The 15,658-nt window shown below is 35.8% G+C and overlaps 1 protein-coding gene across 1 annotated transcript in view; it reads left to right on the forward strand.

Annotated features, from left to right (window-relative positions):
* The window catches only part of LMBRD1 (LMBR1 domain containing 1), a 72,074-nt gene that overhangs the window by 42,901 nt on the left and 13,515 nt on the right, over positions 1–15,658 (forward strand). The window contains exons 8-13 of the mRNA XM_039346722.1: positions 5,842–5,967; positions 6,839–6,991; positions 9,730–9,794; positions 12,011–12,113; positions 12,806–12,910; positions 15,093–15,242. Of these exons, the coding sequence (XP_039202656.1) occupies positions 5,842–5,967; positions 6,839–6,991; positions 9,730–9,794; positions 12,011–12,113; positions 12,806–12,910; positions 15,093–15,242 (702 nt within the window). The remainder of the gene's footprint in view (positions 1–5,841; positions 5,968–6,838; positions 6,992–9,729; positions 9,795–12,010; positions 12,114–12,805; positions 12,911–15,092; positions 15,243–15,658) is intronic.

Below are 15,658 nucleotides of genomic sequence, written 5' to 3' on the forward strand. Positions count from 1 at the left end.
AATTAGCTCACTCTTATTTCAGGCAAATAAATTGAAAGTTTCTGCAAAGCATTGAGTAAATGGTTGCAGCATTTGTTCTCAACTTTTCTTCACCAAGGACCCTTTTAAATACCGTTTGTGGCCATGGATCATGGCCAAGGACTCCCAAGACTTAAGATTTAAATCATAACATTTTTTCAAGCCTTCGTGGACCCCTTGTGATAACATCGCGGCCCCCCACAGATCCACAGACAACAGATTGAGAACCACTGGTTATAGTATTGTGAATTCCAAAACATTTTAAAATTGGATTGTGCTTAATTTGAGCGTTTTTTCTGTTAATATACATTCAAGGTTTGTTTATTTGTTCTAGGTTTGGTTTATTTTAATAACTATTGCAGGCTTCCCTCCTCCGGTTCTGTTTTTCACTAAGGTGTATAGGCTTTAGGTGTACTTTCTTTGTTTCTGGTGTTTTTCTATCATTTAATTGTTAGGCTTTCTTGGCATAACCAACTTTCATTTGTCACTTAATCGCAGTCACTTCTGTAGTTTCTATCTTTATCTCTAAATAATCACTTCCTATGTTTTTATTTTAGAAATGTTACCTCATCTCCCATATCTATTCTTATTATATTATATTGGTGCATAGACTGGTTTTGCAGAATTGCTAATAATTCTCTTTCTTCAGTGTTTGTTAATTTCATTAAAGGGTTATCTTCTCTTGGTATTTTTGCCTCTAAAAGCTTTCACTGTGTTAATATGATATTGCATCTTCTGTGTGATAGTGCTTTGGCTATGGAACAAACTCTCTAAAAAGGATTGCCTGACACTCTGATTACTGAGCTTAACTGCCAAATCAAAATTACATTATTTTCTGAGGCTTTTTATGAATATTGCTGTTGTGGGCTGTGATTGCTGTTTTTAATCTTTTTATTTTGAGGGGCAATATTTTTGGACTACAAGAGATACTTTCAATAATGTGTGTGTGTGTGTGTGTGTGAGAGAGAGAGAGAGAGAGAGAGAGAGAGAGAGAGAGAGAGAGAGAGAGAGATCTAAGATACCTTAGAAGATATTCTTTACTTACAAGAATCATTAGTACTAGAAGATGAAGTTAGATCAGCACTCCAATTATTACCAAATTGAAGACTACAGGAACTGATGGAATATCCATTGAAATATGGCAAGCAACAGAATCATTCAAGGCTCTAAGCCAGCGGTTCTCAACCTATGGGTCGCGACCCCATTTGGGGTCGATCGACCTCTTTTGTGGGGTCGCCAAACGCGGTGATCCGCCATTTTGTCGCCTCCGGGGGCGCGCTGCGCCTCCGGGGGGCGGTGCCACGCATGCGCGCCGCGCGTGGGGGCAGCGGCGCGCCTCTGGGGAGGCGGCGCCACGCATGCGCGCCGCGCGTGGGGCGCCACCGCGCATGCGCACCGCGCGCGAGGGCCCCGCCCCCATGCACACCGCGTGCGGGGGTGGCGCCGCGCATGCGCGCCACGCGCGGGGGCCCCTCCCCCATGCGCGCCGCGCCGTGCATGCCCATAACGTTTGTGTGACGGGGGTCGCCGTCACACAAACGTTGAGAACCGCTGCTCTAAGCTATGTCAGCAAATCTGAAGAATGACATAGTAGCCAGCCAATTGGAATAAGTCAAACTACAGAGCAGTATCAAAGGTGTGCAATAAAGTGTGCAAACATTGTACAGTATCCTTAATTTCACATGTTAGCAAAATTATGTTTAGGATTATCCAGCACAGTTTAGCACTCTATATAGAAAAGAGATGTCATCAATTTTAGAAAAGCCTTTCTAGGTGCTCACAAATCCACTGCTTTTTTTCAGGATATGCCCAGGTATTGATGTCAAGCTGATTTGTCTGTGATTTCCTCAATCTACTTTTTTCCTTTTTTTGAAGATTGGAACCACGTCAGTTCATCCGTGCTCCAAGAGCTCTGAAAGATTTCATTCAATGGTTCCAAGAGCGCATCTGCCAGCTTCTTCAGTACTCTGGAATGTAAACCATCTGGTCCCAGAGAACTGAACTTACCCAAAGTGGATAGGTGTTCTCTTACCAATTCCTTGCCTATTTTTGGCCCGCATTGTCTCCCACAGTGCTGCTTTTGATAGGTTAAAATATTTTTCTTTTTAATGGGCTGATGACATTGCTTGGATAATCAAAAATGTAAAGAACAGACTAGCACAAGCTTCCGGTCTGTGATCGTGGCGCCGGTGGGCCTGCAAAGAGACTGCTCTCTCTGCCGTCCGGTTTCTCTCCGTCGGAAGACCCTGGAAAGGGTTGAAAGTCGCCCTGGAGGGGCGACCACCGCTGAGAAGGACCCTTGATTGCTTGTGGAAGGGCGATAGTCCTTCCGTTGGAGCCGAGGCAGCTCCTTTGGGCCGATGAAGAAAAGATCGGCCATTAACACCAAGCCGTTCCAGCCAAAAGCCAAAAGCACTACTAAGCACGACAAAAGCAATGTGGAGGAATTGGGTGAGACCTTACTTTACCTTTCCTGCTTCCCAACTACTTTCCTGTAAAAGCCTTTGGAAATACCTTTTTCCCTTTTCTCAATTCTGCGGCTTCTGCCTACTCTGGGAATATAAAGCTAAGGAAAAAACTAAATTAAACAACTAAATATTTGGACTTGTAATTTCTGGATACCTGGGCTCCCAAAAGGTTCTTTATTCTTATAGAGACTTATCATTTTGCCTATTTGCTAAGCTGAAAAAAAAAAGAACATTTTTTCCTCCTTTTTAAACCGGATAAAAGCTTAATTTTACATGTTACTGGGGACATCTTATGGCGAACTTTGGTACAGGAAGTGATTTTTTTTTTTTTAAATTGGGAGATTTGTGAGACTAAAATTTGTCCTTGACATCAAAAAAGATAAGAACTTGAAACAGCTAGGTGGTGAAAACAATTATCTATAGTGGTGGTGGATATTTACTGATTTTTATTAAAAATAGCCTCCACTAAAGGACTATCTGTAAATACCACAGAAATGGAGGAATACCACCCACAGCTTAACTTCAAACTTATACTTGAAAAAATCTTAGACGCTACTGAGCTAATGAATTCCAGACAGAAAGATATACGTGCCACCTTAAAGCTACAAAATGCAGCCCAGACTTCAACAGATGAACTTACAACTTAAAAGGCAACAGAAGAAGGAATTAACACTAAAGTGAACTTTAAAAAATATCAGCTACAATCTACTCAGAACTCTGATATCCAAACCTTGATTTCATCTAATAAATCTGCAATTTCAACAGCAACAGAAACTGAAGAAAGCAATACTAAGACGGAAGGTGCTGAAGACTTACATACACAGTATACTGAGAATTCAGATAATCCAGATGATCAAATAACAACTATAACACTGAATATGACTTTGTACCTAAACTAGCTGAAACCAGAAGAAGAAGACCAGCCTGAACTTTCCCAAATATGGAAACTCAAACTATCAGGCCAACAATCTAATGACTATGAAGGGACTAGCTTCCTTGACAAGTTGATAATTGGATGGTCTCCCTTGATTCAAATGACATATGTACAAATGAAGGGAGATCCACCCGTGGATTTAAAGGCTCTGCTATGGAAGCCCGTTTGGCACAAAAGGAAGATCAGAGTTAGATTTAAAAAATGGTTTTCTTTATGTGACCTTTAATGGAAAAACCTAAAATCTCACTTAATGGGCTAAGGAGATTTTAAAAGACATTAATTGATTTAATATTCAGGATTTAGACCTATAAGGGAAATAAATTAGTTACTAGAATAATAGTTTTGAATTATAATATAGAAGATGGGTTCAGAGGACAAAGGTTATTTTATTAGTAAGTGATGATATTAGAATGAGAAGTAGAATATGATTGTGAAGTAAATTAAGAATTTATTTGAATAAATAATAAGTGTATTTTAGATATGATAACTATTTTGTAATGAACTAAGGGAACCGTGGGCTATCCGAAACCTAAACACTATGGACATTAAGCTAACTGGAATACTGCAACTGAAATCAAATAAAAATTAAAAACAGGATCTGGAGATATATAAGTCAAAAGTGATTGATAAATGTTTTAAATGATTGAGTTATAACTAGCAATGTATTAATTTGAATGTGGTATAATAACTAAGGGAAACAGAGAGGAAATTTTTGATGATGTAAATTGACATATGTCATTTTGATGATGTAAATTGACATATAAGCTTGTTATTGGACTATGAATTACCCAACCACCATGTTGCTTCCTTAATATCTGAAGCAGTGTAAAAATGGAAAATTAATAAAACTTGTTTTTTTTTTTTTAAAAAAAGAATAGACTAGCACTCAGTAGAGCATGCATGAAGACCTTTGAAAAGATATTCAGCCCTGATGTATCTGTACCTACAAAAGTGAGAAATGTGCAAGCCATGATATTCCCTGTGACACTTTGTGGAAGCAAAAGTTGGGTTTTAAAGAAGCAAGATAGGAAGAGTAGTGATGCTTTTGAACTCTGGTGTTAGAGGAGACTTCTGAGAATACCATGGACAGTCAAGAAAACAATGCAATGGATCATTAAATAAATCAATCCAGAATTTTTATTCAAGGCATAAATGACTAAGCTCAAATAATCTGGCACAGTATGTAAAGACCCAGCTCTCTGCAAAAGTCTCGAATGTTGGAAAAGATGGAAAGAAAGAGAAAAAGAAGACAACCAGCAGCAATATGAATGGACTGAATTGTAGTGGCGATGAGTGCACCATTGGGAGACCTGAAAGAGGTTAGGCATAGTTCATCTTGGAGAAATCTATACATGTGATTGTTAGGAATCGAAGATGATTGGATGATACATAATCAATAAAGATGAAGCTCCTGGGATTATTTTCTAACTTTATTACTTTTTTCCAGATTTGGTAACGTGCAATAAAAATCTAGTATTATATTTTTTTACTTTGATTCCTTGAATCTTAGTTATAGATTAGTTACGGTTGTGTTCTCCTGTGTTTATAGGAACTTTGTTGCTATATTCCTTCCTTCAACGTTCTTTAAAAAAACAAGCATGCAATCTTAATCTGGGTATAGAAATTCCAAATAACTGTCTTATTGTGGACCAATAAAACTTTATTTAATTTTCTCTCTTTTTATTAAGTTAATAGAATAGAATAGAATAGAATAGAATAGAATAGAATAGAATAGAATAGAATAGAATAACAGAGTTGGAAGGGACCTTGGAGGTCTTCTAGTCCAATCCCCTGCTCAGGCAGGAAACCCTATACCATTTCAGACAAGTGGCTGTCCAATCTCTTAAAAACTTCTAGTGTTGGAGCATTCACAACATCTGGAGGCAAGTTGTTCCATTGGTTAATTGTTCTAAGTGTCAGGAAATTTCTCCTTAGTTCTAGGTTGCTTCTCTCTTTGTTTAGTTTCCATCCATTGTTTCTTGTCCTGCCTTCAGGTACTTTGGAGAATAACTCTTCTTTGTGGCAACCCCTGAGATATTGGGACACTGCTATCATGTCACCCCAGTCCTTCTGGATGCAGTATTCCACATGTGGCATTTTATCTATCTGTCTGTCTATCTATCTATCTATCTATCTATCTATCTATCTATCTATCTATCTATCTATCTATCATCTATCCATCCATCCATCCATCCATCCAGTTTTTGCCAGTATTTTGGGTTAATTCTGTGTCCTGTACTTTACTCTCTGGTAAGGAGAGATTGGTTCAGAAACTGTCTTCATGTTTTGTGAATATTTGGTAAAATTGTCATAAAAGAATATGACTGAACATTTGATGCTAGAATTAAAATATTGATTTTGCACTAATTAAGACAATCAGAAATGTTGGTTCAGTTAACGCTCTGTTTCATTTTTCTCTAGGCTTATGGAATGTCTGCTTTGCCTCTAAATCTTATAAAAGGTACAAGAAATGCTAGTTATGAACGCTTGGAGAACACTGAAGATATTGAAGATGTTGAGCAAAATATTCAAAGAATTAAATCAAAGGTTTGGTGCTATTTTAAAACATTACTTTTCGGACTTTAGTTCTGCACTTTTTCTAAAATCACTTAAATTTCACTCATTATTAGTTTGGAATTTGGACACCTGAAAAATGCAATGTATGTTAAAATAAAATTTTATCTCATTATTTCAAAATACAATAGGTATTTTTTTAATTAAAATTTTATTATTTTATTATTTTATTTTCATTACAATCATTAGAAAAAAAAATTCAGATACATAACAAGTTAAAACACAACACACAAATTCCGGCATTGCTCACCCATTTCCCCCCAAACCACATCCCCCTCTCATCTTTTTTTTTTTTTTTTCTTTTGGTGATAGAGGATTGCTCGGGCATTTTCCCCTAGACCGCATCTGATTGAGAAGAAGAGGAGAGGGATAAGCAAGTAGAAAGATGGAGGAGAGAGGGAGGAGAGGAGGAGAGTGAGGAAGTAGAAGGAATGGGGAAGTGAAAATACAATAGGTATTAATGCAGGATTTCATTTGCATTCATTCACATTTTAGTAGCTTAGTAAAGTAATTTATTTGCTGATAACTCTTAAGAACTATTAAAAGTTATTGCTCTAGTATATATAGTTCTTTGTATTATTAATTTGTATTCTGTTATTCCATGAGTTTTTGTTTATTTAAATGAAGTTTGTATTAAAAGAGATAAAATTCTCAGATTTTGGTGTAATATTTCATTTATAGTACTGTTGAATTGGAAAGCCAATCCCTTTAGAAATGAGTTCTTAGTTTTTAAAAAGATTTTTAAAAAACACACTGAAATGAAATTAGAACTCAAGTAATTATTGGGATTAAACAAAAAGATTGTAATACTGATATACAAATGTTGCATGATTTTCCTTACTAGTGTAGAGATGGCCGGCCTTTACCAAGTCGAGACAGGCAAATGCTGCAACAATTTGAAGACAAATTAAGAAGCCTTCGCAAAAGAGGACGGCGTCTGGAATACATTGAGAAAAGCTGCTGGACAAAGTTCTGTGGTGCCATGAGGCCCCTGAAAGTAAAGACCCTCATTTTGTATTATAGGAAAACTTTCTTCTTACCAATATCATAAAATGCTCATATTATTAGAGACAGACTCCACTCAGAAGATCAGAATGGCTTTACTGGCTCCACAACATGAGACAAAGTGGAACCATTGTTTTTGAGTTGTTGTTGTTTTTTTTAAATAAAACTCTATTGCTTAGACCTTATGCCCAAACATACTTTGAGTGTGATGTGTCAGCAAGCAATATCTTTTTCCACTGCATAAAATTAATCAATATGTTTTGAAAGAAAATAGAGTGGAAAAATAAATGGCTATGCTAAGAAAGTAATAATGATTTGAAAATGCTTCTGGGGAGTACAGTCCCTTAGGTTTAATCCCAGCTATCTTGTTTCATAAACGTGAACACTGCCTGTTCTGTAAACATAAATGTTTACATAAACAACTGCAAAAGAGATTGGATGCTAGCTGGGCATCTATGAGCTTGCCGGGCTGGAATGCTCTGCCTCTGAGTTGCTGTTTAGAAGCAGGGAGGGAGCCTTATTGCTTCAGGCAATCATTCATTGAGATGCTGTGCATAGCCCTGATACAATTCTTTAGAAGACAGATCTAGAGATAGCCTCTGCTAACTCAAATTTGGGCAACGGGAGTAAAATTTGCAAAATTGCAACCCCCCACCCCCATCAGTACACCTACAATATAAATAGATAACCTTTTGCTATATTTCCATGTCTTTATTGTTAAAAATATATCATGATTCAGAACTGTAGCTAAAATCAAGATGTGGAGAATGGGGGGACTCTAATACAGTGCATTAAATGAGAGTATGCATCAGATTGATTCTTCTCTTGTTTCTTGATTTACTTGGAACTATGTATAGTGCCATGGGGTCAGATTCTATTTAGCAAGCGCACAGACTAACTTTGAAATTGGAGAGAGATTTATGGTTTAAGTTACTGTTACAATTGGACAAATAATGGATCAGTGTAAAACGGGTAGACAAGAGGAGAAATGTGTGAACAGATTTGCAGGATGAACAAATAAGCAACAAATTCAATTTAGTGTTAGAAAACCATCATGGTATGAATGTGGAAAAAGGAAAGATACCAACAGAATGTAGAAATAAAAAGTAAGACACTAGGGATTTCACTTTTCCATAAAAAGAATTACACCCAAATGATGCTGAAAATACACCATTACTTTGTAATAGGCATGTTTGATAGCAAAGTTCAACTCTCATATAGGACTAAATTTCCACCAAAAAAGTCTTATTTTGTCATAAAAATAATTGCTTTGTAGTGAAAGATATAAAGATACAATTTCTTTGTAGTGAAAGTTATATGTAGTATATGAAGATTGCTTTGCAGTACACAGATCAAATGTCCATCTTTCCAAACACTTGTGGAAACTTGCTGAGCACTCTGCACTTGTTAAGGCCTCTTACATTTATTTAGTATAAAGATCAGAGTCAAGATTTTGAATCAAATATTTGTAAATAATGGTGTAATCATGTACCAGTAGGTAACGAGCAGTAATCTTATAGTTGCAGCAGCTATAATGTAAACAAAGTACGGTATTTAAATAGGCTTTACATTGTTGTGAACAATGAGAATCATAAAATCGAATCTACTTTTAAATCAAAAATACTAAAACACAAGTAGGATCATATTACATAATAATACATTATTCCAAATCATTTAAATTTAGATAATTCTCTCTTGCAGAATATACAGATACATTAAGACTTCAGCATTCCACTGAGCTCTGGTCTTACTGCTTTAATTATTTAAAGAAGACATTTTTTTAAAAAAACTGAAAGTTCGCTAGGCAGAAATTATCTCTAAAATAATTTTTCTCATTTGTGAAAGTGGCACCTCATATGAACATGTATTTATGTGCTTCATCTGTTGTCTAAGTCTTCATGGACTAGATGGTTTACACATGCTAGTGCAGTGGTGGCGAACCTATGGCACACATGCCGTTGCCCCAGCCTTTCCTCCCCCCGTGACCCCCTCACCAGCAGCCCCTCTGGAGGAGAGTCACTCCTGAGCATGGCCCACATGGAGCAGTGCAGCCAAGGACATGGCAGCCAGGCAGCGTAGACAAGTTGATGCTGTGGGGTGCGGGCAGAGGAGATGGCCACCATGGCGCTGCTGGGCGATCTGCGGCAGGCCCTGGAGGCAGTGAGTGGCCCTGTGGGCAGGTGGGGTGGGGGCGGGGTGGGGGGTGGAGCGGGGCTGGGGCCAGTTTTTGGGAACTCGGCCTCTAAAAGGTTCGCCATCACTGTGCTAGTGTATCAATAAAAATACATAAATATGTGCTTTAATTGTTTTCTCTACTTTTTGGAAAGATTTAAACATACGTTGTCATTTCAGCAGATCTTTCCGTAAATGATCAGCTGAACAAATTAATTTGTCCTATATCTGGAGAAAATTCTTTTTTTGGAAAATGAATTGAAGAATTCAGGTTAACATATCACTTGATTTCCAACTATTATCTTGGATCTCTATAAAGATAATATATCTGGTTTTCTTGTTTTGATTTACATGAGCAAATATGCGTTGCAGAATTCAGAGTAGTTTCTGATATTATTAGCAGAGGCTTTGGAAATACTGTAGCTGCTACATTTTTAATTATGAGAGAAAATGCCCCGCTATCCAATTTCTCATATTTATCTTATTAAATAATAGCAGAACAAACTGTGCATTGTTGAGAATGTGCTAAACTATTTTTCAAACTTATTTGTGTTTTAGATTGTATGGGGAATATTTTTTATACTTGTGGCCCTGCTGTTCACTATTTCTCTCTTCCTGTCGAAGTAAGTATATAACATGTGCTTCGCATTTTAAAATGTATCTGCTGAATATCATTCATGTAGACTCAGGCCAATACTTGATATGAATGTCCTTACAGGTATTCACCAGAAACCTGTGAGCTTGAAAGTGAACAGAACATGGGCCATGTACCCACCATTCTCTTGTTTAGCACAGAAGACTGAAAATACCTTTGGATGTTTATTTGAATGTAAATCAGCTATTTGCATAATAAAAGAAGAATTGACTGCAAGACTGTTCTATTCACCTTTAAGCAAATAGTTCTTCAGATCTTTCTATCTGAGCATGTGAATATTACAGAAAGTAAAGTGGATGACCAGTGTGCACAGCATATTTCAATATATTCTCAAATCCTTATACATTCAAATAAACACGCAAAGAAAAAGCTTAAAGTCCTACTTGGTGCAAGCTTGTTGTTGTTGTTGTTGTTGTTTTTGCTTCAGATTCTCTCACACTGCTCTAACAAGATTTCGTGAGATGAAAGGGATATGGGTACAGAAATCTCAGCAAGTAGCTATTTTCAATTTAGAACCAATTTATTTCCCAATAAATTTCTTAGTTTCTTTTTAATGGCTCTCTGATGAACTGCTGGGGAAGTGGATTTCACAGATAATGGAGACGTATTCAAGTAGCTATTTAGAAATCGTCCTTATCGGTCTGTGAACTAATATTTACAATTATCTTGTTGCCTTTACAATAAACACTATATGGCTTAAACACGGGACTTAATAAAGATAATATAATCACCATTATTTCTTCATTTGTTTGTTTGTTATCAACATTTGTTAAAGGAATATTTGTTGTCGCGCCTATTTAAATCATAGGAATGAAACATTCTTATTCTGGACTATTCTATTTTGATAGTGTTTTGCCAGTTTCTAAAACTAAATCCTGCAGACCATAAGTGGCTTGAAGTATTCTGGGTTGACCCATCCCCCAGGTAGACTTGCTTCCTTTAGAGAAACTTCAAACTACTTAAAATTTACAAGATTTATTCTTGATATAGTTGAACAATCCTGAAAAGCTACAGCCTATAAGAGTTGATGAATGGACTAGAGAGAGATTGGAATACTATGGAATTCCATTTTAAAATCTGTATGTTTTGCATAAGAGCCATTTAGGTACAAAATGAGCGCCGGGTGACTTTGGGCCAGTCACTCACTCTTACCCGTAGGGAGAAGGCAAGGGAAAAGTAATCTTGCCAGGAAAACTGCCTGGATTTCTCCAGACAGTTGTCAGGAGTCAGGATTGACTTGAAGGCATACTTATAAAAAGTTTGTGCATCCCTGTTTCATATATATTAAAATGAAAGGGTGGGATGAAACTTGAGCAACCTAAAACAAAGAAACAAACGAAGTCTGTATATGTCTCTCTTATCTCTAGTGTTTTTAGAGGACTGTTCCTGAGTTGTTGGCACTGTGAACATGTATAAATACCAGGATTTTAAAAAACAGATGTCTGCAACATAATGTGCAAAAATATATAGGATGTTAGTGGAGGAGTGTGAATTGTAATGCATAATATTTTGCGCGTAGAAAAGTGGTTATTTAAAAAAGGCATATAATACATAGAATTTAAAAATAAAAAACCCAGATATATATTTCTGGCTTTGCAAAAGGTTTTCATAAAATTTTGCACTAACAGGGAATTCATTTTATTGCTATTATAGCAAATATGTGTAGTATAGTGTGACGTTTCATTACCCTACTTAGTAACGACATCAGTTCAGAAGTTTTGGAAAGAGGGTTTTGGTTGGCAGGGAATTTGCCCTTTTCCAAAATTCCTGTACATTACAATGGTATTTCCTAGTGGGGTAATGAAATATTAGCAATCCCAAAACCAAGCTTGGAGAACTTTAATAATACAACAGTTCATATTAATGGAAACATGAGTGATAATTATCAGAGTACTGTCTACTTCATGGATCTCCTGAACTTTCTATAATAAAATGGTATGTTTTCTGAATATATGCTTAGAAGATGTATACAAGTATCAATCCTCATCTGTGCATAATTTGAAATAGAAAATGCTACGTTCTTAATCATTGTCACTATCAAATGTTATAAGATAATTTCTAAAATGTTGATGTCAGTGTGTATATTTTTACTTTTAAGTACTTTATACAGAAAATGTACTTAAATGTAGGTTTTTTTTAAAAAAAAAATCAAGCAATAACAATTTATGTCTTAAATTCTTACAGTTTGGATAAAGCGCTTCATTCTACTGGTATAGGTTCTGGATTTATAATCCTGGGAACTAATTTGACCAATCCATTGAATATGCTGTTACCTGTTCTACAGACAGTAAGTAAAAGCTCAGTACAGGAAAATTCCTAATACATTTCTACGGAATGTTAAGGACTTTAATGCTAATAATATGAAAAGAGTTTTAAAAATAAATAAGTTCAATATTAAATGAGTTAATAATAATATAATAATATACATGAAATAGTATGTACATCTTTGACAATGACTGATAGAAAAGGAAAACTCTGATTCCAACAAATAACAATTATCTTTTGAAAACTACTCAAATTATTATTGATTGAGAATATCATAAATTATACATAATAAACTAAATTGTTCTAGCTGGATTGTATCCTGCCACTATGGGTTTTCTTCTTTTAGCATGCAAACAGTTTTAAATCTATTTGTGCCCTGAAATTAGGTTGCTATTTATCCATGTTTTGGAGCAGGGAATCTCTTGATCCCACACCATTCACTAGGGGTCCTATTATTGCTATCCCACCTTCCATAAACTAAATGAGTATTGAGGGCAGAAGAGGTTTTGAGAGAACACGTAAACTCTGACTGTTTAAGAACCCGTTTAAGTCTATTAATTCTTTTGATGATACTTTCTGTCATTGTCTTATCTTTGTTGAATATATTGGATTTAGTAACATTTTTAATTTTATTGCTTGTGTTCTCCTCAACGTTTCATAATTGAAATGTGATAAATTTTCCTGATGTATAAATATAGTGCATTTATATTCTAGGTGTTTCCCCTAGACTATATTCTTATTACTACCATCATCATGTACTTCATATTTACTTCAATGGCTGGAATTCGCAACATGGGTATATGGTTCTTCTGGATAAGGGTAAACTTTATTGTATCTTTCATGCACTTTTCAAATAATTTAGCCTGTTAGATAAATAAATAAAACATTGCAAATGCATATTAGAAAACATGCAGAAAAGGTATTAAAACAAATACCTGTTTTGTCAGGTGTTATATTAGCTTGAGTAAATCATTTTGTTTCACATCCAGACAACATGTGCACAAATTATTCTGAAACTTAATGCCTTGGAATTTGTCCACAATAACTAGGTAGCAATTTTAAAAGTGTTTTAGCATACTGTATTTCATAATATGATATTAGTGTGGATTCGGTTTTAAAGCATTGTGAACAGGATATCTTAACTTTTAACATTTTTCATTTTATTAAATATACAGTACGTTTTTTTACTTAAGCAGGGTTGCTTTGAAAATGGACGCTTGCTAGAAATGGAATGTGTAGGTGCTCATTTTCTTTAAAAGAAACAATTCTTAACCATAGCAATAGCACTTAGACTTATATACCACTTCATAATATTTTATAGCCCTCTCTAAGCGGTTTTCGCTGTCCCTCACCAAAACTGATAGCCATTCTCATCAGTTTTGTTTTCAAATATTTGAAAAGCTAAAACAGAGATGAGATAATACATCAATTTTTTTTCTTTAGTCCACTCTTCATCTGTAGTCCATGTGGGACAGAGGTCTATGGATAGATTTCAGGGAATCCATGAATTTGGATGGGGGGAAATTATAAATGTATTTTCACATAAACAGGTAATTCTCAATTTATGAACACAACTGTTGCTAAATAAGACAGTTGTTAAGTGGGTTTTGCTCCATTTTATGACCCTTCTTTCCATAGTTATTAAGTGAATCTCTGCAGTTGTGAAGTTAGTCACATGGTTGTTAAGTAAATCTGGCTTCCCCATTGACTTCGCTTGTCAGAAGGTCACAAAAACTGATCACATGACCCCCCCCAGGAAACTGCAGCTGTCATAAATATGAGCCAGTTTCCAAGCATCCAAATTTTAATCACATGACCAAGAGGATGCTGCAACGGTCGTAAGTGTGAAAAGGGATCAGAAGTCACTGTTTTCAGTGTTGTTGTAACTTTGAATGATCACTAAATGAATGGTTGTAAGTCAAGAACTACCTATACTGTATTAGTATATTACACGTTTTAATAAATGATAACTGTATTTGAGCACAAATACATTTTGCTTTCTTTGTAATGCAATCTGTGTATTTTATTTGTACATTTAAATACATTTTTTTCTAAGAAAGGATCCATTCTCAAAGGGTGTCCATCGCATGAAAACGTTAAAGACCTCTGCTTTAAAAATAAAATCAGTAACAAGAAATTCATGTTGTAGAAAATTGGATTGATTATATGTAAATCTATCTGGTGGGCTGATTCCCTTTGGAACAAATACTTTAAAAAGATGGATACTTATTTTGTAGAAGTATTTTCTCAAACACTCAATTCTGCAGCAACAGCACTTTGCAGAAATTGAACTGTTCTTCATTTATTTATGTGAATTATAAAGCCACCTATCTCAAATAAGCAGCTTACAAAGATTAAAAAAACAGAAGAAAAGACTAGATGGTTTTAAGTGCCTTTCAAACTATAAGCTCCACAGAAAGGATCAGTAGCATTTAGTTTAATCCCCCAGAGGAGCCCACATCACCCAAGCATAAGATCCCAAGCCACATGCCAGATATTTCATTCATGCTTTGCTGTAGTTCTCTCTCTTCTTTTCTCTTTCTTTGCTGCTTCTGTTTCCTGTCCTTGTTTGGTCCTTTGCTGTTAAGTACATGGGATAATGTGTTGTGTGGGAAAGAATAAGAATATATAACACCAGTGTAGATGTACTCATAATTTGGCTTGGCATAGCCCAGTTTCCTGTAGATTGATATATTTTAACATGATTGTGTATTTAGCTAAGTTAAAGCAGGGGTCTCCAAACTTGGCAACTTTAAGACTTGTGGACTTCAACTCCCAGAATTCCCCATCCAATTCTGCCACATTTGGAGACCCATGAGTTAAAGCATCCATTCACCAGCAATATTTTGTTTGTATGGAATAGTAAACTCCTGTAATTCTTCAAAATTTGGAGCAGAAATTGCAAATAAAAGGTTAGATAGCCTATTTAAATTATATTTTGAGAGGCTTCTTATTTTAATGTCATAATGTGTTAATATAAGAATATATTTTTAAATTTTAGCTGTACAAGATCAGACGGGGGAGGACACGACCTCAAGCCCTTCTCTTTCTTTGTATGATACTTCTGTTGATTGTTCTTCACACCAGCTATATGATCTACAGTTTAGCCCCTCAATATGTTATGTATGGGAGTCAAAAGTATCTAATTACGGTAAGATTTTGGAACTTCACAGTCAGCCATCATGCATTTTGAAATAAGCACTTTTTTGTGTTACGTTGAACATAAGTTCAAGTAATAAATCTAGTGTTCAGTTGTGTAATACCTTAAGCATTATAATGGTAATTTCATAATATGAAGGACAAAATATAATTATTTTCTTCTTTTTCCTTTTCATTGTTTTTTTCCCAATTCCCTCCTTCAATATCTTAACGGTGCCTAAAATTTTCCTAACACTGAGGGTGGGTTTGGTTCATATTCCAAACACACACCCCTAAGAAATCAGGAGGGGTTGGACTAGGGCAGGAGTAAGCAACCTTGGCTCTTTTATAACTCGTGGATTTCAACTCCCAGAATTCCTGAGCAAGCATGGTTGGCTCAGGAATTCTGGGAGTTGAAGTCCACGAGTC

This window comes from Crotalus tigris, unplaced genomic scaffold (assembly GCF_016545835.1).
Source record: "Crotalus tigris isolate CLP2741 ecotype Arizona unplaced genomic scaffold, ASM1654583v1 scf7180000018016.4438896, whole genome shotgun sequence".
NCBI classification, from domain to species: domain Eukaryota; kingdom Metazoa; phylum Chordata; class Lepidosauria; order Squamata; family Viperidae; genus Crotalus; species Crotalus tigris.